Genomic DNA, 24,203 nt, shown 5'->3' with positions numbered 1-24,203 from the left:
GTACGCATCATGTTTGAAAAAATAGATTAGGGAAATAGTATTTTTTACCATATTAACAATTTTTTTAAGAAACAAACACACACACAAAAGGGAGAAGGAAATGAATTCTAACATAAAGGCACGTCACAAACTCTACTAAAAAATCATGGTAACTTTTAAGAAAGTGTAGGACAAGTTATATTACGTTCACACAACACACTCTCTTAAATAATGTGAGACAATTACTTTTATTTTGGAAATAAACAAAAACACACAAGGGAGAGGGAAAGAGATTCTAACACAAAGGCACACCACAAACTTCACTAAAAAACCATAGTAACATTACTTTTTAACATGATTTGTTGTGATTGAAATAACAATACTTTTATTTGTCAAAAACTTTATAGTTTAACTGATTAACACATTCAGGTGTTTCTAATGGAGACACTCAAGAATTACATATCATCTCCCAAAATTGTCGAATTTTTAGTAAATAAATAAACATCAATTTTATTTGGTTTTACTAATAACATTATTTTTATAAAACACTAATCATGACATATTATGTGTGAAAAATGTTATTTCTTACTTAGCAAGAGTTTTGTAACTCAACTTATTGATAGACTTTAATGTTTTTAAGGGAGATATCTAACGCTCAAATCATCATTCTGATGACTATTGAATTATAAAAAAAATTAAAAAAAAAAATGATGTTTCATACTTATTTAATACTTTTATGAGATTAATAAAAAAATAACAATAGGCACCGTTTTATGAGAGTGACCTCATAAGCCTTGTTACATGCATCTTCCATAATCAAAGAGAAAACTGATAATCACGCTAAGTACATAAGCGAACAAAAGCCATGTTGATTATTGACATTAAGCATAATTGCATAAATCAAAATTGAAAGGGTCTTATCCATCCAACTCAATCAAATGAGAGAAATTATGCTACCTTGATCAACATGTGTGGCAATTGGATTCAGCTTTCCAAGAAAGTTCTCAGTCATATCATATTTATACATTTTGCTAATGATTTCCCACCGACAAAAAAACAAATGAGCGATTAGGTAAATGTATTTTTTTATGGGTGGTTGGAAATACAAGATTTAACTTTAGATGTGGGGGAAAAAAACTCATAGCAGTTATGGCTATGTCAAATCCTTTTCCAAATCATGAATTGGAAGAAATTTAACATTTTTTTTTCTTCATTTAGTTAGAGTAGAGCTTTAGAAAAGTTTTGAAAAAAAAAAAAAAACCGTGACGTATCATCTGCTGAAATTAATATTAGTAAAACTTTTAATAAATAAAAAACAATAGATAAAACAACCAAAGTCACGATCGAAACGGATAGAAACTAGAAAGAAAGTTCAAAGCCAAAAAGCAAACAAAGCAAAGCAAAAGCCCCCCTCTCTTGGTCAAACAGTACAGACAGACAAAGAAGGCAAAAGCTTCTCTTCCTCTTCCTTTTTTTTTTTTTTTTTAGTTTTCCTTTTACTACTTTGTCTTTATGTGTTCTGGGTGGTAGAGTAGTAAATAGTTGATAGTGATGGTGGTCTTGTGGGTGGTGGTTGATTATGGCAGTGGTGGCGAGGTGGGTGGGAGAGAGTAAATGCTGGGTTTGAGTAAACAAAAGGGCCTACACGGTGCTTATATGAGTTACTAGAAAGAGAAAGAGCAAGACAGGTTGGATTTCATATTTGATGCATATGAATCATTGTTAAAAAGAAAGTTTTTGAAACAAAAGAGAGAGAGAGAGAGAGAGAGAGAGATATTGTGTGTGTGTAAGAGATTCACATGCACGTGGTTCAGCTTCTGTTGATGGCAACTGGTTTTTTTTTTTAAAAGCAGTTAAGTATTAAATTTGGCTCACTCACTCTCACCTGCTTTCTTTCCAGCCAAGACAGTCACTATTTCACCATTTTCATTACAATCACTCCCATGCCCACCTGCCTGCCCTCCATTCATTCTCTCTCTTTCTCTTTGCAAGCCTAGATTTTTGGTACTTTTATTTGATTTGATGCAAACCCAGAACACAAAAAGTCCCAGATCTCTGTTGTTCAGGCTAGACTGAGAGAACCCCGAAGCAAAAGAAGAAGATATTTCAATAGGTACTTGCATTTCCATTTTCTGTTTGAATTAATGCGTTTAGATTGTCAGAGTACTTTCCTTTTCAATTCCAGTGAGAAAAAAAAAATGTATTTTTTTGTTGTATTTTTTTCATTCTGGAAAAGAAGTGTTACATTCAAAGCACAGTAGCTATAAAGCTCGGATCTTCTGTCAATTGGATCCAACTACCATAATGCCAAACGGATAGACACTCTGACCAGCACAGTGTTGCGAGCATGAGAAGACTTTATCAATTTCGTCTTTCTCATGCTCTTTTATGCTTTCTTTCCTGCTTTATTGGGATTGCTACAGTGTCACCAGCAACTGAGAAGGAGATTTTGCTTCAATTCAAGGGAAATATCACCAGTGATCCGAAGAGTAGCTTAAATTCATGGGTTTTGAGTGCTGACCCTTGCCAAGATTACAGTGGTGTGTTCTGTAACTCGGCTGGATTTGTAGAAAGGATTCTTTTGTGGAACACTAGTCTTGGTGGGGTGTTGTCACCGGCCTTGTCAGGTTTGAAATATTTGAGGATTTTGACATTGTTTGGGAATCGGTTTTCAGGCAATATCCCACAAGATTATGCTAACATTAAGACATTGTGGAAGATCAATGTGAGTTCTAATGCATTATCCGGGTCAATCCCAGAGTTTATTGGTGATTTACCGAGCATTCGGTTTCTAGATTTGTCAAAGAATGGTTTTTCCGGGGAGATACCATCAGCTTTATTCAAGTATTGTTATAAAACCAAGTATGTTTCTCTCTCTAGTAACAAGCTTTCGGGCTCGATTCCTGTCTCAATTTTGAATTGCAGGAACCTTGCAGGGTTTGATTTCTCTTTTAATAATCTTAGTGGTGGCATTCCTTCGGGGGTTTGTGGTATTCCTATGTTAGAGTATCTGATTTTAAGAAGCAATGTGCTATCAGGAAGTGTTCAAGAGGAGATTTCAGCATGCCAGAGCTTGATAGTTTTGGACCTTGCTAGCAATTTGTTTACAGGGCTGGCACCATTTGGGGTTCTTGGATCCAAAAATATTTCTTTGTTCAATGTATCCTATAATGGGTTTCATGGGGAGATTCCTGAGATAGCCTGTAGTGAGAGCATGGAGTTTTTTGATGCTTCAGGCAATAATTTGGATGGGGAAATTCCACTTAGCATTACAAATTGTAGAAGTCTCAAGGTTTTGGACTTGGGGTTTAACAAGCTGAATGGGAGTATCCCAGTAGGGATTGGAAATATGGAGAATCTAAATGTGGTTCGATTGGGTAATAATTCAATAGGTGGGACTATTCCAAAGGAGTTGGGAAGCATAGAGCTGCTTCTCATTCTGGATTTGCACAATCTCCACCTTTTTGGCCATATTCCTGATGATATAAGCAACTGCAGGTTTCTTCGTGAGCTGTGAGTTCAATCGCCTTTTTAAATTATTCTACACTCCAATCAAACTTCTTTAATTCAAAACTGAAGAAATTCTAATTTGTTGATGCAGGGATGTTTCTGGTAATGCTTTAGAGGGAGAAATTCCCGATACCCTTTACAACATAACTTCCTTAGAAGTTCTTGACTTGCATCAAAACCGCCTCAATGGCAGCATTCCTCCAAGCCTAGGGAACAATTTAAAAATCCAATTTCTGGATTTGTCAAATAATTCACTTTCTGGGTCCATCCCCCCTTCTCTTGGAAATCTGACGAATTTAACACATTTAAACGTCTCCTACAACAAGCTCTCTGGCACCATTCCTCCATCCATACAGCATTTTGGTCCATATGCATTTTTTAACAATCCCCTACTCTGTGGCGCCCCTTTGGACACACCTTGCTCAGCAAAGGGCAACGGTACAAGTTCTACACGAAGGAAAACCAAGGAGCTGAGTAATTCTGTCATTGTCGCAATTGTTGCTGCTGCAGTGATCTTTGCTGGTGTTTGTGTGGTATACATCATGAACATCAGGGCTAGCAGAAGGAAAAAAGTTGATGAAGCAATGGTTGTTGAGAGCACACCACTAGGTTCCACGGAATCAAATGTTATAATTGGGAAGCTGGTTCTCTTCAGCAAAAGTTTGCCATCCAAGTATGAAGATTGGGAAGCTGGCACCAAAGCTTTGCTTGACAAGGAGTGTCTGATTGGTGGTGGGTCCATTGGTTCAGTCTACAGGACTAACTTTGAAGGTGGGATCTCAATTGCAGTGAAGAAGCTTGAGACTCTGGGAAGGATCAGAAGCCAAGATGAATTTGAGCAAGAAATTGGACGCCTAGGCAACCTTCAACACCCGAATCTGGTTGCTTTTCAGGGTTACTACTGGTCCTCAACAATGCAGTTGGTTCTATCTGAATTTGTCACAAATGGGAATCTGTATGATAATCTACATGGACTTAATTATGAAGGCACCAGCTCTGGTGTCAGCAATAATGCGTTGTTTTGGTCTAGGAGGTTTTACATTGCTCTTGGAACAGCGAGGGCCCTAGCTTACCTTCATCATGACTGTCGGCCTCCAATTCTTCATCTCAACATCAAATCAACAAACATACTCTTAGATGAGAAGTATGAGGCTAAGCTGTCAGATTATGGGTTGGGGAAACTGCTTCCCATTTTGGATAATTATGGTTTAACTAAATTCCACACTGCAGTTGGGTATGTTGCGCCAGAGTTAGCTCAAAGTTTGAGACTGAGTGAGAAATGTGATGTTTATAGCTTTGGAGTTATCCTTTTAGAGTTGGTTACAGGGAGGAAACCAGTAGAGAGTCCAAGAGCAAATGAGGTGGTTGTCTTGTGTGAATATGTTCGGGAGTTGTTGGAAAGTGGCTCTGCTTCAGATTGCTTTGATAGAAGTTTGCGAGGTTTTGCAGAGAATGAGCTTATTCAGGTTATGAAGTTGGGGCTCATTTGTACATCTGAGGTTCCTTCAAGGAGGCCAAGCATGGCAGAGGTTGTTCAGGTTCTCGAGTCTATCAGAAATGGATTGGGGTAATATGATTATGTGTACATTACAGGATATATTGGACAGCCTCCAAGTTAGAGTAGCAGTATATTTTTGGAGCAGAGATCAAAGCAAGTAGTCTAGCTGCAAAGGGGACATTGTTTAGTTGTGCAGAGGGGACAAAAGAGTTGCTTATTTGACATATATAAGAAATAGAAATTGATTCTTTTGTATTTGTTCTCCAGTTACCATCATCAATTGTTCATGACTTTCAATTTTTTGCAATAAAATCATTCGTTTATTGTATCTCATTTGCAGATCAATACTGAACATTTCTCCCAATTTTTAATCTTCTCTTTAGTGCATGTGCCCAGAAATCAGCCTCTCAAAAAAAAATTTGGGGGTAAGGTTACTTACCATAACCTCTCCCATACCCCCCACAAAATCTTTGTACATTGGATACGACCCTTTTTTTTTTTTTCCCCTTCAGTGCATGTGCACGTGCACACACACACTGATGGACACACCTGAGTGGAATGGTAGGTAGATTAGCTACTAAGATCAAGTAAGAAAAAAAGGAAATGTGAAGAAAAGAAATTTAGACAAGCTGAGACAAGCAGCAGCAGCTAGCAAGCTCCTTATATGCTGCAGCTCTTTTACTATTTTCTACTATAAATCTATTATGACTGTGGTTAGAGGAAACTGCATTATGTCAGGGTGTATCAATGGAGGGACTCATTTTAACACTACCACAAGAAACAGCCTGGGAGAGATTCTTGAGTGTACCACTTATTGTTTCTTTCAGCTCTGGTAATCTTGCTGGAGTGGATTCCATAAGGACTTCAGAGGGGAAAAGATGTTTCAATTATGTAAAGCTATAGTGGCCTGTGACTAGAAGGCCACTAAGAGTTGAATTCGGACAAACTAAAATAATTCAATCAGAAGAAGATTGCCATGGGGACCCTCTCCCTGGAAGTTTCTGTTTGAAGTATCTATAACTACATTTAAGGAATCAGTTTGTGATGTTTTAAAAGAAAAGCATGTAGCTTTCACGGATTGCCACTGATTAATTTTCTAAAAATGTACCCTTGTAGTATCATTTTTAGCCAAGTTTGTCTAATCACAAGTCACAACTACCGCTGCATCATTTCAAATAGGGCCACTAAACCGCAAGAAGAATCAAAAATGTTTCTAGCTGTCTGCAAATCATTGATATTGAAGGCGTAAAAGTGCACTCTAGAATGCCAAGTGGCAGAAAATAGAAGGTGACCTTCTGCCTTTTCCTTTGGGCCATGCAATTATGGGCATAGAGGCCAGAATTTTTAAAATGAACCTGGTTTATTTATATCTACACAGTCCAGGTAACCAAGTTTCTTTTAATAACCTCCAGATCCATATTCCAAATCTTAAGCACAAGTCCCAGCACATTAAGTATAAGGCAACTTAATCCATTGCATTGCACTTGGTTGATTCAGAGTTGAGGTATGCTTCTGCCTTCTACAACTGTGACCCTAAAGCTACAGCAACAGCTTGTAAAATTAAATGTAACCCTGTTTGATATTTCAACTATGAGATTTACAGGTTTCGGTAATTTTCCGAATTCGATCCATAACAACAGGAATATCTTTTTCGGTCAATGTAGTAAAACAGAACCGAAACCATCCAGGTTCAATACAGTGACAACAAGATCCAGGAGTTACATTAACCTTAGCTATATTCAACAACTTATCCCAGAGCTCAAGCTCCCCTTTCTCACTGTAAGAGGGGATATACCCACGCATGTCAGCCCAACAGTAGAAACCCCCATGGCTCTTTATGCACTCTATTTCCAATTGCTTTAACCCTGCCACAAATTTTATGTACATTCTTCGGAGCCTCTCTCGATTGATCTCAATGAGTTGTTGAATAAAGTTTGAATCTGAAAGCATAAAGACAAGCAAACGCTGCGATAGTGCTGAGATAGAGGAGAACCTTGTCAATTTTTTAGCAGCAGCCAGTACATTATCATTGAAGGAGTAGATAATGCCCACCCTAAAACCTGGAAGAGAGAGGTCTTTTGATAGACCATATACAATATGAACCCTGTTCCTGTCTAAATCTTCCAAATCAATGATTTCAGCCATGCTCACGAACTCTTCATTTCCATGAGTGGATCCGGCAAATAATTCATTTGAGACAATATGTATGTTCTTCTCTCTGGCAAAGTCTAGAAGGCTGTACAGTGTTTCCCGATCAAGCAGACTGCCCACAGGATTTGAGGGGTTTGATATGATAATCCCACGAACTTTTGTACCACGCTTCTTTGCCTGGTTGAATGCTCGATCAAGAGCTGTAATACTTAAGCTGAAATTGTCAGCACTGCGGCAGGGAACAGGTATTATTTCCACCCCAGTTCGCCATTTTACATCCCTGTCAAAACTGCATAGCATGTTCAAATTCTCAGTATTCTCACCGGATAGCTGGCAGCCTAAAGATAACTTTTGAAACACTGAATAAGTAATTACCAAGGGTAATATGGGGTGGGAACAAGAAATGCATTTCCAGTGTCAGCTAGGCAGAAGCTAAGCATCTCAATTGCAGGGGTTGCACCAGCAGTTAATATTATTTGCGAGGGGTTGAAGAAAACTGACTTTTTCATGACTTGAGACATGAACCCTGCCACTGCCTGCAGAACAAGAGAATGTTGATAAGATAACAAGAGTAATTGTAGTCCAATGATATACTACACATACAAGAAAGCTACATACATAGTCCACGGGAGTAAAAGCACTATATGTTTGAATTTTTAAGTGCCACATAAATGAAAGGTCATAACTCTGCCAAAATATGATGTTGGCATCCATGAAGGGATTAATGTCCATCCAGAGAACCAGGCTTTTATCAAAGAGAGGAGAGAAAGGTTGCCCCAAACTAATAATCATTACTTACATAACTCTTCTAATCAAATGGAATCATGTGTCTTTTCTATAGGTAAATTAAGTACACAGAGTTATAAACATCACCCTAATTATTCAAATTTCCAATTATCTATAGGAAATAATGTGAACAATAAACTATGACATAAAACAAAAACGAAGTTCTAAAGTGGCAGTACTAAAATCCCAGAGTACTGTATGGCCAACTAGTCATGCCAGAGAATGTCAGCTCTTAGTCTTGAATAACTTAAAATGGGCACTTTTACAAAAAGTTGGGAATATACAAAACATTGAACAATTTATATCTATACTTGAACATAATTGTGTATTGCCAAACATGGTAGCAACTGTCCATCCATTCTGTGTTAAATCCAAATCAGATATAGTTAAGACAGAAGCCACCAGATCAAGAAGGTATCAATAATTAGCTCAAAAATATTGTATATTCCACTCTACCATCTATAATCTAGTCTAAGAGCATGCTTGAAAGGTCAACTGCTGCAATGGCAACAAATAATAGCTAATCATACTGAAATTTAATTGAGCTCAGCATCTGTTATGTAATACCTAAAGAGAGTGCTATCATTCTTTAAGTTTTATCTTGACAGAACAAGCACACAAAATGATCTCTGCCAGGGCTGTTTAAGATCAACAGCTAGAAGAACATCCATTTGCTTTAAACTGCAAAGGATTAGTAGATTCCTTTGGCTGGAAACAAGTCATTCTCAAGATGCCAGGAATCTATAGATGAGGAACCCACAACTGAAATGTTAGATTAATAGGAGAATATTTATCAGCCACAGAAAGTTGAGCCTGCCGAGGCCCAAGACAGAGTTAAGACTAATAAACCTGTTATACATCCTAGTCCAGTGAAGTAGGACTTGTTTCTGGACATATCCAACAATTACAAGAAGAAAATTACATGTACTTCATTTAGTGCAATTCTTTTAGTGCTTACAGACACATTGAATTAGTTAAGATTTTTTTTTTTTTTTTTTTTTTTTTTAAGTAGTGGATATGGAACTCTCTCATGAATTGCCTTCAGCAAGGTATGGTATTCAGGATCTGAACTCAGCTTCAGAAATCACAAAAACATTACCAATTATAAATCAGAAAATCACTCTAATACACAACTTCTATGTCAGCAGCCTAGAACAGTCTACGACATTGTCACTGCCAATCAATCATATTTACCAAGAAATACAATTCTGTAAAAAGTCCAATCAAAACCAATTCATACAAATAAAAACTTGGATTCCACCACACTATCTAAGCAAAACAGAACTAGAATAAAAAAAAAAAAAAAAACATCACCAGACAAATAAAACAAAGCCGCAGCTCTACTCCTTGCATGCAACAACCCAAAAACATTCAAACCAATTACAATTTACACAGAGACAAAAAGCTCATATCACAAAGATAGATTTATAAGTATCAAATTACCACTTTGAGCTCCATCAACCCATCAAATGGCTGGTAACTAGCAATCCCACCAATACTCAGCTCTTCACCAAATATAGCATTCTTCGCAAGCCATTCTCCAACCAAGTCCAATGATAGCTATAACCCACCAAAACATTAAGAAAAAAAAAAAAAAAAACCCCAATAATCAAAACTAGTTTACAAAAAACAATATTGAATTTTCCAAGCAATCATTGAAATGAACAAAAAAAAGCAAAACCCACTTTGTTTTCAGCCAAGCCAAGCTGGATAACCCCATCCGGATTACCCGACTGGTGATACGGATCCTCCAAGGCCTTCCTCAAACCGATGTCGTGTGGCGAGTCACCACCCTTAACAATTGAATTAGCACGACCCGACACGTAAGCGGGTCCACCGGGGCTCCTCGGTGGGAGGTGGACCCGAGAGAGCGAGCGTGGCAGCACGGACACAGACACCTCAGCCAATTGTCCCCCCGAATTCTCCGGCGGTGGCTGCGGAGGCGGAGGGTTCGGCTGAGAACGGTGGCGTTTGAGGTAGAGCTGAAAAAAGTAAAAGAGAGCGCAAGGAATTACAGAGCCTAAGAAAAGGCCACCTCGTCCTTGAACCACGCCTTGTAGAGGCACTATAACTCTCATGCCTGTGCTTGTTGTGATATTGTGCTTGCTGTAATGTTGTTGTTCTTCTTCTTCTTTTTCTTCGGAGCTCCGAGAACCGAACAAACGGGTCCGGGTCATTATTACAGTATAGACATGTGGGAGCTCGATGAAAAACGCTGCGGTTTTTTGTGTGTGGTAGTGGTGGTCGGAGAGTTCGAAGAAGAAGGAAAGTGGATTGTGTGTTTGTGTTTGCGTTTTTGTTTGCGTTTGCGTTTTTGTTTGCGTTTGCGTTTGCGTGTGTGGCAGAGGGAAGTGTGAGACAGTGAGAGTGCCGATTTTTTTTTTGGACTTTTGTTTAAATTTTGATTTTGGATTTTTGAAATTTTATAATGTTGTTGTGCGGCGTTCTTTGTTTGAGGCCCAGGATAGATGATGGATCTAGGATCTAGTTGGTGGGATTTGTTTTTTCTTTCTACTTGGGTTTTTACTTTCTTAGCCTAAAATGAAACAAATTGTGACTTATTAACAAACTTTGTCATCATCTATTTTTTTTTTTTTTTAAAGAAAATTTCAACATTTAAGAGTTTTAAACGGTTTTCAGTTTTTTTGAAAATATGTGTGGGTAAAAAAGTGTAATGTTATTTAAAAACTGAAAACATATATTTGAACATGTGTACCAAACAAGTTCTAAACTTTTGTATCATTTACTTAGTAGGGTTTTTTTAACTCAACTGATTGATTGTCACCTTCTCAAAAAAAAAAAAAAATTTATTGTCACCTAATAAATATTATGTCTCAACCAAATTAGCCAACAAAAATAAATAAATCAGCCAATAAATTTGTAATTTTCCATTTGATTTTAGAAGCTAAGGTTTAATTTATTTATTTATTTATAAACCCCTCAAAGGAAAAAGTATAAAATAAAATGGAGGATTAGTCTTGATTACGATTTACAATAGCTTATTGTCTAATTTTGGGGCATTTTTCTTTGTATTGTCAAGTGTTGTGTTTGGATTGACTCTACTTTTAGACGAGGGTTGAATTTGTTACTCTCATCAACACATATTGTGATGAAGGCTGGTAGTATTATCCTAGGAGATGCACACAAAAACGTTAATTTGCAAATAAAATGGGGTTAGACAATGAATACAATAAGCAAAGGCATCGAGCCTTAAAATATGACCGAAGGAGAAAATTTTAGAGTGATGTTACAGTGAAGATGAAGAGGATTCTCCACATGTGATCATGAACCTAAGAAACTTGTTTCAACTTCTATTATTTTTGGCACAAAAATGTTGTATTTTGTGAGACAATAGTAAATAAAAATATTTAAGGTTAGTGAAGCTTAGGAATGGCAACAAGGCGGGTTTCCTATTCCCCAGCACCCCCCCCCCCCCCGGCCGCTTCCACTTCAGTGTAGACTTTATTTCTTCGCCCTGTTCTAGCGGATACCTGCGGGTGCCTGTTGGTACACATCTAGCCACATTACCATCCCTAGTGAAGTTTAAATAAGCTTCACTAGGGATGGTAATTTAAACTCGCACCTGTGGATACCCGTCTCACCCACCCTTGATGTACGAGTTTTATCCAACCAACATAACAAATAAGGCTGAGATGAGGGTCCCTAAACCCCCCCCCCCCCCCTTTTGTTTTCAACTACTTCACTTTTATAGAGATCTTTAAGGGTGTCTAAAATTCCTAAGGGGCTACTCTTAACTGATAAAACTTGTGAGTTTTTGTAGTCTTAAGCTATGAGTCTCGTAAGGAGGTGAAATTGGTTTGGTTCAAAGTCGATTTTGGTTAATCTATTCCGTGGAGGTTAATTGTTTTGCTTCCCTTATAGATTTGTAGGTTGCTGGGAGTTATGGATTTGGAGGATTATGTCGATGAGCATTTAATGGTGATGAATAAACATTCATGCAAAATTAAGAGTGCGTTTGGGAAGCGCAAAACTCCTAGACGCATTTGCGTTTCTGCCTTCTTCTTCCTTTTTTTTTTTTTTGCTGAAAAGTTTGACTTTTCAACAGATTTTCAACCACATGTGGGTCCGTGTACTGTTCACGGACCCGCAAATTTAACTTTTTAACAACTTTTTCATTAAAAATTGGTCTCACAATACTATTTACACATTTAAAAATTATTTTGCTACAGTATTTTTCAGTTTTCAGTTTTCAGCTGTATCCAAACGGATCTTAAATATGTTCATGCAATAGATCTTGGATATTGGGGTAATTTCCCCCAAAAGAGATCCCTTTAAGTGTGCTTGGATCACATGGGATAGGATAAAATAAAAATGATCATGAGCTTAATCTTGATTTGCATGTTGGGTTGTTTTATTAATTGGGTTTACAGTGAATTAAACATTAAGTGACATTACAAAGATTTTTTTTTCTTAGATAAATAGAAGGAAGTGAGGATGGATCTGTTCTATGAGACTTGTTTTTTACCATTAAGCCAAGATATCAATTGGTTTTATGATGTAAGAAAGTTTGAACCTCAAATTTTTTAATTGACAACAAGAACCTTTATTAATTGAATTAACAAGATACACAATAATTATAATTAGTTATTAAAGAAGTTTGTAATGAAAAAAAAAATATATATATATATATATATATTGTAGTACTATTCTATAATTGATAACAAATAATAAAATTGAGTATTTGAAGGTGGATCCCAACTCTCTAACTTAATGCTCAATCTATATATTAAAAGAACGTGGTGATCACCATAAATAAATATTCATCAAATAGATCTTTGGGTATTTGGGTAATTTCAAGGATACTGGTAATAGTTTAGCATATAAAGCAAACATTGTTTATATCTCAACGGTTGTACAATTCTCTCGACATTATAAATCCGAAGAGGAATCTTAAAGACAAGCATGGCCCAGAATCAGCCCAAAATTGGTCCACAACTACAAAGTCATTGGCTCCTTGCTAGATGACAAAAATGCCGGTTTTGTCCTCTCATGGTTTACCACTACAAGCCACGCAACCAAAGACGTCCTTCCAGCTAGGCAAGCCACCATACCATACATCCCCAAAGCCATTATACAACACATAATAAACTATGCCCTCATCTTGTTAATCATTCATAGAATCATAGTATACCTACATATGTGTCCAATAAATATAATGCCATATGCAATGCCTTGTCACTTTCCTTAACCTTTTAGATTGCACCATAATACAATCTCCTTACTGAGGAGTAAGGACCATGCATATGGAGTTCTTCCGCAATATGTGACCATTTGACATTGTCTTAGGAAGTATAGCTTTAACAGTAGAGTTTTAGAAATAAAGCCATTGTAATCTATTCGTTTGACATCGTTGTTGGAAGTCAACCTTTAACTGTAGATATTTAGGATTGTTTGGATACAATTTTTTTTTGTTGAAAACTAAAAACACTGTAGCAAAATAATTTTTAAATTGGTGAATAGTACTGTAAAACCCATTTTTAATTAAAAAACGGTTGAAAAGTGAGATTTGTGGGTCCGTGAACAATGCACGGACCTACTGGTGTGCACTCCACCGCTTATTTTGCTATGAACAATGCACGGGTTGATGAAAAGTGAACAATAAACAGGTTGAAAAGTCATAAACAACGGCAAGCAAAATATAAAAAAAAAAGAAATGCAAAAATTCAAAACGTAGGAATTATAAGTTGTATACGAACACTCACTTAGTAGCTGTGCTTTTGCAATAATATAGAGCTTTAATTGAAAAGTTTTCAAGTGTTTCGAGTATCTCAGTATTTTGACAAATGACATCGAGTCGTTATGATCTTATAAAATATGAACAGTAAATTGTAGATTTTTCATCTTTTATTAGAAGCTCAACACTTCAGTTTTTGTAAGTTGCCAAACGCCCCTATTTTTTTGTCCCAGAATTTTTCCTAAAAATTTTAAATTTTAACTTTAAGAACCATTAAAGAGCTCTTTAATGAAATTGCCAAGCAATTTCAGTTAAAAAAGTTTTAACGCCCTTTAAGACACTTTCTGTCCTCTCCAAAAGCAAAACCAGACAACCCTATGTTAATAAATTTTGCATTTGGATCAATGGAAACTTTTTTAACCAAGGACAGCACATAATTACTATACAAGGACAATATAAGTAGGAAAATAAATTTTTTTTAACCTTTTTTTTTATTTGTGCATGCTCGACTTCTCAGACACTTAAGCATATATATGTTTTTTCAGGAAAATACTATTTTTTTAACTTTTTTTTTTTTTTCGGTAAAATAACATTCTTTTCAAGTTATTTAGGATTTTTATGTGTGTATAAAGTCATCTTTTGAAAATGCGATGTCAAGGAGAAAGTTGTCACATTCTTGTTGTGCTTATTAGGTAATGTTGAGTTGGCATTATTTCACATGTAATTAATTATTTTTTGAATAAATTATAAAGTTGATCTCTATTTTTTACACCATATTTCAATTTAGTCCATAACCTTTCAATTATGTCAATTTGATTCTTAACCTTATTAGTGTAATATCAATTTAGTTCCTGCAATTATCTATTAGATAGAAAAAAATTGATGTGTCAAATGGAACAATAAAAATTTATTTTTAATGTCATCTTAACTGCTAACTGTGCCGCCACATCAATTAAAAAAAAAATTAAAATCTGCCCACGTAAGATAAGTTTGGGAAAACTAAATAGATTCTAAAATCACTGCTCCATCTCTGATGAGGTAAAATTTCTCTATTTATAAGCAAAGTACCAGAATTAAAGGGGAGACCAGATCATTCATTCTCAAAACTACGCAACCTCTAGGCTTTGCTTACAAAAGGGTTGCTATGTCAATTGTCAAGTGCCTTCCTTCTAATCCGGTATGCCATATGCCATTGCAGATAACCAAACTTATGAAAAGAATTGACACTACATTCATCAAACATTTATCTAATTCTAACTGCACCAAAGGTAATGAGAAAAAGACATAGGACAACATTTTTCACAGGTAACATCTTTTATTTATACTATCTTTAAACTTCTTAACAGATAATTGGGACCAATTCTGATATCAATTTCTTTCCTTTGAATTTGGTCTTTGTAAAAACTTCAGGTCTCTTTTACTGGCTACACGGCAGCTCTAATATTAGCCCTTATTTTAGTTATTCGTGCACAAGACCTTTCCAAAATCTCTAGAGAGAGAGAAATAATGATATAGAGAGAGAAATCACAAAATAGAGAAACAAACCTCTCACGTGTCTCAATTTAATTTGAGTTTTTTCTAACGTAACGGCACAATTAGCAGTTGATGTGGCATGAAAAATGATTTTTTATTATTCAATTTTACACATCAGTTTTTTCCATCCAAAAGATAACAGTAAAGACAAAATTGACACAACATTAAAAAGATTAATGACCATATTAACACAATTGAAAAATTAGAGACCAAATTAAAATATGGTGTAAAGTAGAAAGACTAATTTTGTATGTTAGTCTTTTTTTTTTTTTTTTTTTTCAAGAAACCGTTCCACCATTTTGGCTGGATCATTTCCCAAAATTGCTATTGACATACTAATTTTTATCACTTAATTTTTATTTTCCAGTAATGACAGAGTATTATAGAGAGATAAATGTTTAACTCCCCTTGTACAAGCAAAGATTACCTTCTCCTCGCATTGTGAAGTAGCTCTAGCTTTAAGAAGTTAATTAAAAACTACTTCTCTTGTGTAGGGGTTGTATGATAAGAACAAACTATCACATTGCTTTGTGAACTAATTACAAATTAGCGGAGAAAATTACATTTTTTTTTCTATAATCTATATAAAGAGAAAGACCACCCATAAAGAAGGATTTTCCACTGCAAATCAACAAATTATCTTCTTTTTTCTTAAGAGTAGGTCTAACTTAGTCCTTTGCAAATAGTGTAACTTATAAAAGGACAAAGTTTAGCTACAAAATTGGTTGTAGACTAAGGTTACAAATTCACTCAATAAAATAAATATTATTATATATTTTGAAAATCTAATTGTTGAATTGCATATTCTTTACACTCTTAATACACATGTCAAATTTTGTGTCAATTAAATATTATTTACTATATGATCTATAAGCTTATATTTTATGCATAATTTTAGATTACAAAAATTTGCAATTTAAACAATTTATTGATGACATATCTATTGATCTTTAATTTTCTAGAAATTTTATAAGTATGAAGGATATAAGAAGAAAATGTAGTCCAATAATGGATTTGTCAAAATTCGCTTTCAATAAAAAGATATGAAGTAAGGTTATAACCAATTTTGTAGCTAAACTTTATCCTTTATAAAATTCACTAACTTGTTCTATAATTTAATTGAGACTAATTTTAAGGTCTTTTACATTGAATATAATGAATTTTGATTGAGATTACCCTTGAAATTTTTAGTATAATCTTCTTTGACTAATGTAAGTACTTAGACATTTAGGAATACTTTGATCATATAGTATTGAGGAATGGCCCTGTAGGTAAATAACATTAGACTTGCATGAAACGATGGATGCTTAAGTTTGATGCTTGAATGCTTGAGAGCAATATCGGTGTGAGTTTATGGTCTGAATCTTTGACAACTTAACGGATAATGTTTTTGGAGATTGATAGTTATAGGATTGGCTCAATGTTAAACCAAGTCCAAAGGTGATTTGTCTTAAATGTCTACTTTACTTTGGCATTATATAGCTTGCAAATGATGGCTAAGTAAATAACACTATATTTGGACGGAAATGTATGTGTGTGTATATATATATATATTTTTTGGATAAGGATGGAATCATGGAAATATAGATACTTAATTCAACCTCTCTCAGTCACATTTAATGTCCATTTGTTTTTTATGATTTTATTTTAAAAAAAAATGTTTTTCATAATTTTTTTTATTTTTTATTTTATGTTTGCTACCACAAAAAATAAAAATCAATACAATATAGCATTTTTTTAATTTAAAATGCATTAAAAATTATTCAAGATATTCTCATTCCTTAACAGCATATATGGATGTTGAGGGGAGGGGGGAGGGGGGGGGGGGTAGTCCAAAGAGAAGAAACCCTTGACGAGATCAACTTGAGAAGTAATTGGGCCAAACTATTTATCAAATCAGACCCAGCCCAATTATTGTTCGATTGAGTAACCCTCTAAGATACTGAGAGGATGAGCGAAACAGCCATTCGGTCACGCGAAGAGGATGCAAAGCTTTAACGGAGCACTAAAAAGGTTAAGGAAAACCATAGTTTGGGCTCCCTACAATCTGTCTCTCCCCTGTCCACACAGGAGAGGAGTAGGTCTTATAAGGAAAAACTACTTGGAGAGATTCTTGGGGCTTTCGAGCAAGCTTTTAGTTTCGGGCTTAGTATGGACACTGAAGCGAAGTTTTATGATGAATTTCTGGAGCTACCAATCGGGGAAAAGGTTGTGAAGTTCTTCGGAAGCACAAAAACGAGAATTAGAGTGCCATGGACAAATGCACTAATTGTCAAGGTTTTCGGGAAAACTGTGGGATATCATTTCTTGCATTCTCGCATCATAAGTCTGTGGAAACCTATAGGGAGAATGGATTGTGTTGACTTAGGGAATGACTTCTTTCTAATCAAGTTTCAAGCTAAGGAGGATCATGCTAGAGTTCTAAGGGAAGGGCCATGTTTCGTCGGAGGACATTACTTGTCTATCAGGTGCTGGGAGCCTAATTTCAAATCATCCAAAGTGAACCTTTCATCAGTGGCGGTCTGAATCTGTAGTGACCCAAAAGTGGGGTCTTGCATTCCATGGAATCCCACATCGCCTAGGGAAGCACATGAGAATGTGTTTATAAGGAATGACTTCCCTTCAATGTGTAAAGGCCTTTTTCCCAGCGCAACCTGGGGAAGAACAAAACCATGAGGGGTATAGACACCAAAGTGGACAATATCTACACAGTTGGGGTGGGGCCGTTACAGATGGTATCAGTGCCATGCCCTAGCCGGAAGTGTGGGCCCCACATGCGAGGACGCGTGTGCCCGTAAGGGGGGTGGATTGTAGTGACCCAAAAGTGGGGTCTTGCATTCCATGGAATCCCACATCGCCTACACATGAGAATGTGTTTATAAGGAATGACTTCCCTTCAATGTGTAGAGGCCTTTTCCTCAACGCAACCTGGGGAAAAACAAAACCATAAGGGGTATAGACCCCATAGTGGACAATATCTATACAGTTGGGGTGGGGCCGTTACAGAATCCGTCTCCTTGAGCTCCCAATAGAGTACTATGAGACGTCCACATTGAAGGAGATAGGAAAAGCTATCGGACTTGTATTGAGGATTGACACTCACACGGCAACTGAATCCCGAGGAAGGTTTGCTCGACTTTACGTTCAAGTAAATTTCAATGAGCCGATTATTAAACTTCTGAAGATGGGGGGGATAGACCAACCTGTCCAATATGAGAGGATTAATTCCATGTGTTTTGCGTGTGGTCATGTGGGGTACAAGGCAGAGAACTACCACTACAAGATCAGCTCTCTAGCGAAGGGTGGGGTAGAAGTAGAAGCGAGAAACAGTCAAGATGAAGGAAAACAAAAATTGTCAAAGGAGGCAGACGATGCCTTTGGACCTTGGGTCCTTGTTGCATGAAAGAGGCAACCCACCAGAAATGCACCAAAAGGTAGAAGTCAAACTTCTCATTTAGGGCCTGATGACCAAAACCCAAGGCCTAATAATGCTCCTAGCCTATTCAGGCGTGCTTTGGACTCTGACAAAGCTGATGAGGATAGCCAGGAGAAAGCGTGAAAATCCTTTTTAAATCCGGATAATGGTCCAAACTGGGTTGAGCATTCTGATGAGCCCAGTTCTTTGAATAAGCCCATGCATGGGGGTAAAGCATTAGATGCTAAGCCCATTGCATCAAGCCAAGACCTTTGAAGACAAAAAAGAAAACCTGAGAAGCCGTGGGTAGGAAAGATAACACTAAAAAATCTTCTTCAGTTTGGAAAGAGGTGGGTGTCAACCCATTCACTCATTCAACGACAAAAGGCAAAGGGATAAGTTCTCTGGGTTCATCGGATTTTTCTGTACCAGAATTTCGGGAATTCAAAGTCGGGGGTTCAAGGGCTCCCACTATGAACTTGACTGGTGCAGGCGCTCCTGGGGAGGAGCAAAGTTTGGAAATTAGTGATGACCGAATAAAGCAGAAGGAAGATGAGCTTATGGGAGTAGACGGCGGTGAGGATGGGATGGAGATCATCCCGAGTTCAGCTTTAGCAAGACCGCCCCTAATGGAGATTGTAAATCAGGAAAGCCAAATTCCCTCGGAGCACGCCGTAGTGCGTATCTCGTCTTGCTCCCTAAAGTGGATTGACCCAGCACTCCGATTAAGGCAAAGGGTGAGGCAAAAGAAACAGTGGAAGTTAAGCTTCATTGTGATCAGTTAGGGGTCCTAAAGGTGCTTATTGAGGATATGCAATTTGATGAAGGAGGTGAGGTTTCAAATTCCTCCTAAGTTACTGGTTTTCATTTACTTGAGTTGTAAATATGAATTTAATTATCTGGAACTGTAGGCGTACTCTTAATCCCGCCTTCTGTAATAATGTTATTGATTTGACTCGTATTCACAATCTTGCTATTTTGATCCTAACTGAGACTAAAGCTAGTGGTGATAGGGCGAAAAGGACTGCTGACAGGTTGCCTTTTAATGGGGCAATATTTGCTAATACTATTGGTTTATCTGATGGCTTGTGGTTGCTTTGGGATAGCTCTCGAGTGAGTGTAACAGAGCTTTCGGTGACAGAACAAGAAATCCATGCTTTGGTCACTCTAATATATTCCAATACTCTGTGGTTACTGTCTGTAGTTTACTCCAGTTCGAGATTTGCAGAGAGGCGCCTTCTTTGGGATAATTTGAAGGCTATGTCTGATCTCCATTCCTTTCCCTAGGTGATGGCAGGGGACTTCAATGAGTTTCTAATGGGAGAGGATAAATTCGAGGGGAGATCTGTGAATATTAGTAGAGCTTTACGATTCCAAGACTGCCTAGACTCTTGTAGGATGATTGACATATGATTTTTTGGGACCCGATTCACATGGTCGAATCAACGCCCTTTTAACTCATCTCATCCAATAAAGAATTGATAGGGTATTTGTCAACGCAGAGTGGAATGGCTTATTTCCTGAGGCATCTGTTCAATATCTTGAAAGGGCACACTCTAACCATTGCCCTGTGTTGTTGTGTCTGAATAGGAGTCAAGATGTCAAGTTTCCACGCCCCTTTTGATTTCAGCCAATGTGGCTGACTCACTCGGACTTCCTGGGGGTTCTGAGAGAGGCATGGACTAGCCTAACTAGGCTCTCTGTAGCCGTTTCAACTTTTGTGGATAAAGCAAGGATATGGAATAAAAATATTTTTGGGAATTTGTTTCAACGTAAGAAAAGAGTCCTTGCCAGACTTGGGGGTATACAAGCAACCTTGTCGATTAATCCTAATAATTTTCTAGTGGATTTAGAGAGAGAATTGAGAGTTGAATACCATGAAATTGCTGAGTTGGAGGAGGAGTTTTGGGCCATGAAATCCCAGATAACTTGGCTAGTGGAAGGGGATAGGAATACCAATTTTTATCACACCTCGGCATTGGTTTGTAGAAGGAGAAATCGTATTTCGAGCATGAAAGATAGTGTTGGTAATTGGATTCAAGGGGAAAGAGAAATAGCTGACTTTATTAGAAAATGGTACTCGGATCTTTTTACTTCTAGCCACAACTATGCCTTCAAGTCTGCTTAGAATCCACCATTTTGAAACAATTGTCTAAATGAGGTTGAGGCAGAAAATCTTGTTCGACCAGTATCCAATGAAGATATCACTGCTAGTTTGTAGTCTCTTAAGGCTTTCAAAATTCCCTATCCTAATGGCCTTCATGCAGGGTTTTTTCATTTGGTTATTGGTGGGTGACACTGTGCGAGAGGAAGTGAAGGGTATCTTTGCCTCGGGGAAGATTCCAGAATATCTCAATTAAACTATCATCACTCTTATTCCTAAACATAAAAACCCCAAAACCTTCAATCATTACCGCCCTATCAGCTTATGTAACATGGTTTATAAGATAGTCACTAAGATCATTGTGGCTAGACTAAGGCCCTTGCTTCCTGGACTTGTTTCTTAGCTTCAAACAACTTTTGTACCGAGTCAGAAAGGGGTTGATAATGCCATTATTGTGCAGGAGATTATCCACTCCATGTTTAGGAAGAGGGGTAGAAGTTGGAGCATGGCAATTAAAATTGACTTGGAAAAAGCCTATGACCAGCTTGAATGGAGTTTCATCAGGGAAACTCTTACTCTTTTCATGATTCCCAACCAGCTGATCACCTTAATTATGAGTTGTGTTTCTTCTTCGTTTATCTCCATTTTGTTTAATGGAGGTGCCTTAGAGCCGTTCCTTCCATCCAAGAGTATTAGACAAGGTGATCCCTTCTTCCCTTATCTCTTCATATTGTGTATGGGAGTTTTGGGAGCTTTCATTGCTAATAAGTGTAATTCCAATCATTGGAATCCCATCAAGGCTTTTCAGAGTAGTCCGACCTTCTCACGTTTATTTTTCATGGATGATTTAGTACTTTTCGCAAGGGCTAACCGGAAGAATTGTATGGCGATTAGGGAGGTGTTGGACTCCTTTTGTAGTATTTCAGGTCAAAAGGTTAGTCATGAGAAATCTTGAGTCTCCTTCTCTCCCAATGTGTCTTCTGATATTAGGACTGAGTTGTGTGACATTTTGGGCTTCCACTCTACTCTTTCGTTAGGGAAATATCTGAGGTTTTCTATTAAACACTCGTTTGTACCCCAAGATTTCGGGTTTATTTTTGAGAGGGTGCAAAGCACACTAGCTGGGTGGAAAGCTAACTCGCTCTCCTTTGCTGGTAGGCTTGTTTTAACCCAAGTCGTGACTACCACAATCCCCAACTATGTCATGCAATGTGTAGCTCTACCTACAAAGATTCTGAATAGATTGATAGACTGAGTCGCAATTTTCTTTGGGGTTCGTCAGAGAGCAAGAAAAGGCTTCATTTGGTGAGTTGGAAGAAAATTACAAAGCCTAAGAAAGATGGGAGTTTGGGTATTCAAGCTGCCAAAGCTAAGAATATTGCCAATCTAGCCAAGTTAAATTGGCGACTTCATACTGAGCCTTCCTCTCTTTGGGCTAGAGTACTCTCCCAAAAGTATTGCTCCCTGAGGAGGTCGTCCAATTCTCGTTCATTCAAGTCTTGTTTAGTTACTTGGTCAGCTATTTGAAAGGGTGAATCAGCCTTTAAAAAAGGAGCGAAATGAATTGTTGGCAAGGACAGTAAGTTATCTCTCTAGTTCGATAAATGGTTGGATAGAGGACCACTTTAGAGTTTAATTGCAGTACCCCTTAATAGGGGAGAAGATCAGATTGCCTTAAAAGATGTGATTGGGTTCTTGAGCTGGACTTGGCGTGGATGCTCTTTTTCCTTCCTTGACAGATTGATCTTAGAAATTAAGGCTACCCCTATTTCCTTTTATGCACGAAATGCGGATCACATCACTTGGTCTTCTTCTCCGAGTGGGAATTTTGAATTAAAAAGAAGCTTATAAACTTGCAAGCTTGGAAGAGGAAGGACACTACATAGGCTGCTTTGATGGGGATTGGATTTGGAAGGCCCTCACTATCCTGAAAATAAAGTGTTTTGTGTGGCAGTGCTTACACAAGAGTATTCCAATTAGCACTGTTCTTGCAGCAAAAGGAATGGAAGTTTCACCGGCGTGTCAATTATGTAGGGAAGGTTCAGAGTCCATTTTGCATGTTCTTAGAGATTGCCATATTGCTTGTAATCTTTGGAACTCTTTATCTCCTCCAATGTCTACTTCTATCTTCTTTGGTTTAAACACTTTTGAATGGCTTAGACAGAATTGCTACAACTCTAAAACCTCTCCTAACTCGGATATCAGATGGGGTATCATCTTTTCTTTTGGCATATGGACATTATGGCTGAATAGGAATGGTGTGGTGTTTCAACATGAGAGTGGGCAGCGAAATCTAAAGTCAGATGTCCTCGCAAAAGCAACAGAATTTGCTTACATTGGTATCAATGCAATTCAGACCTCCAGCCGAAGATAGATTGCAGTTAGTTGGCGCTTCCCTCCTCCTACCTGGTTCAAACTTAACTCGAATGGCTCCTCGCTTGGCAATCCAGGGAAGACGGGTGGTGGAGGACTAGTCCAAAATGATAAGGGAGAGTGGCTTAAGGGTAATGCTAGAAATGTGGGTTTTTTCGACTAGTGTGGCTGCGGAACTATGGGCATTACGTGATGGACTCAGATTATGCATAGCTCTCAAGCTTCCTGCTATGATCATTGAATTGGATGCCAAGCTTATTGTTGATCTTTTGCAGAAACTAGATGGCCATCGGAATTGCATTGATGCTTTAGTGAGTGACTATAAGACCGAGCTAGGCAATATTCCTAGAGTCCAAGTTAAACATTGTTATCATGAGGTGAATAAGTGCGCTAATGCGCTCGCTAGAAGGGAGCTTTGCTCTCCCATGACTTTGTAATTTTCTTAGACCCCCTAGCGGAAGTTTCCTTGCTTTTGAGTCTTGATTCTGCTGGGATGGCCTATAACCGTGTTGTTCTTGTTTAGTGTTTTATGAAATTTCCCCTTTCTACCAAAAAGGATTGGCTCTATGTTAAACCAAGTCCAAAGGTGATTTGTTTTAGATGTCTACTTTACTTTGGCATTATATAGCTTGCAAATGATGGCTAAGTAAATAGCACTATATTTGGATGGAAATGTATGTGTTTGTGTGTGTATATATATATATATTGGATAAGGATGGAAATATAGATACTTAATTCAACCTCTCTCAGTCACATTTAATGTCCATTTGTTTTTTATGATTTTATTTTAAAAAAATGTTTTTCATAATTTTTTTTTTACCACAAAAAATAAAAATCAATACAATTTAGCATTTTTTTAATGGAAAATGCGTTAAAAATTATTCAAGATATTCTCATTCGTTTACAACATATATGGATGTTGGGGAGGGGGGGGGGGGTCCAAAAAGAAGAAACCCTTGACGAGATCAACTTGAGAAGTAATTGGGCCAAACTATTTATCAAATCAAACCCAGCCTAATCAAGACAATCTAAGTATTAGGCAGATCAAGAAAATTGAGGGTAGCAGCCTACTTGAGGAGGTCAAGGAACAGATACCCCTCTAGAGATAGGACGTAGGCTGCAAGAGTTATGAGATTGGAAGCCGAGAAGGACCATGGTG

At 37.3% G+C, this 24,203-nt stretch overlaps 3 protein-coding genes across 3 annotated transcripts; 2 read left to right on the top strand and 1 right to left on the bottom strand.

Annotated features, from left to right (window-relative positions):
* Window positions 1–1,485: 1,485 nt before the first annotated feature.
* On the top strand, window positions 1,486–5,339 carry LOC126708714 (probable LRR receptor-like serine/threonine-protein kinase At1g12460). The gene is made up of 2 exons (XM_050408590.1): window positions 1,486–3,492; window positions 3,581–5,339. Exons 1-2 carry the CDS (start codon window positions 2,327–2,329, stop codon window positions 5,058–5,060), a joined length of 2,646 nt encoding a protein of 881 aa, XP_050264547.1. The 5' UTR covers window positions 1,486–2,326; the 3' UTR covers window positions 5,061–5,339.
* A 1,200-nt stretch (window positions 5,340–6,539) lies between these two features.
* LOC126708845 (probable aminotransferase ACS10) lies at window positions 6,540–10,290 on the bottom strand. The gene is made up of 4 exons (XM_050408811.1): window positions 9,610–10,290; window positions 9,368–9,484; window positions 7,514–7,674; window positions 6,540–7,427 (listed from the first exon to the last, which is right to left on the bottom strand). Exons 1-4 carry the CDS (start codon window positions 10,099–10,101, stop codon window positions 6,572–6,574), a joined length of 1,626 nt encoding a protein of 541 aa, XP_050264768.1. The 5' UTR covers window positions 10,102–10,290; the 3' UTR covers window positions 6,540–6,571.
* A 7,013-nt stretch (window positions 10,291–17,303) lies between these two features.
* Window positions 17,304–18,555, top strand: LOC126708362 (uncharacterized). The gene is made up of 3 exons (XM_050408152.1): window positions 17,304–17,620; window positions 17,788–17,887; window positions 18,139–18,555. Exons 1-3 carry the CDS (start codon window positions 17,304–17,306, stop codon window positions 18,553–18,555), a joined length of 834 nt encoding a protein of 277 aa, XP_050264109.1.
* The last annotated feature ends 5,648 nt before the right edge of the window (window positions 18,556–24,203 follow it).

Source organism: Quercus robur, chromosome 12 (genome assembly GCF_932294415.1).
Source record: "Quercus robur chromosome 12, dhQueRobu3.1, whole genome shotgun sequence".
Lineage (NCBI taxonomy): Eukaryota > Viridiplantae > Streptophyta > Magnoliopsida > Fagales > Fagaceae > Quercus > Quercus robur.
This window is presented reverse-complemented; position numbering and strand designations above follow the sequence as displayed.

What these genes read in the sequence shown, in the direction of transcription:
- LOC126708845 (XM_050408811.1), bottom strand. Translation starts at nt 10,101, where the DNA reads ATGACCCGGACCCGTTTGTTCGGTTCTCGGAGCTCCGAAGAAAAAGAA. An exon ending in GGTTGATGGAGCTCAAAGTG is followed by an intron (nt 7,675 to 9,367) that starts GTAATTTGATAC and finishes CTTGTTCTGCAG; the next exon opens with GCAGTGGCAGGGTTCATGTC. An exon ending in CCCACCCCATATTACCCTTG is followed by an intron (nt 7,428 to 7,513) that starts GTAATTACTTAT and finishes CATGCTATGCAG; the next exon opens with TTTTGACAGGGATGTAAAAT.
- LOC126708362 (XM_050408152.1), top strand. Translation starts at nt 17,304, where the DNA reads ATGGACACTGAAGCGAAGTTTTATGATGAATTTCTGGAGCTACCAATC. An exon ending in GGACATTACTTGTCTATCAG is followed by an intron (nt 17,621 to 17,787) that starts GTGCTGGGAGCC and finishes CAATGTGTAAAG; the next exon opens with GCCTTTTTCCCAGCGCAACC. An exon ending in GGGTGGGGCCGTTACAGATG is followed by an intron (nt 17,888 to 18,138) that starts GTATCAGTGCCA and finishes ATATCTATACAG; the next exon opens with TTGGGGTGGGGCCGTTACAG.
- LOC126708714 (XM_050408590.1), top strand. Translation starts at nt 2,327, where the DNA reads ATGAGAAGACTTTATCAATTTCGTCTTTCTCATGCTCTTTTATGCTTT. An exon ending in TGCAGGTTTCTTCGTGAGCT is followed by an intron (nt 3,493 to 3,580) that starts GTGAGTTCAATC and finishes TTGTTGATGCAG; the next exon opens with GGATGTTTCTGGTAATGCTT.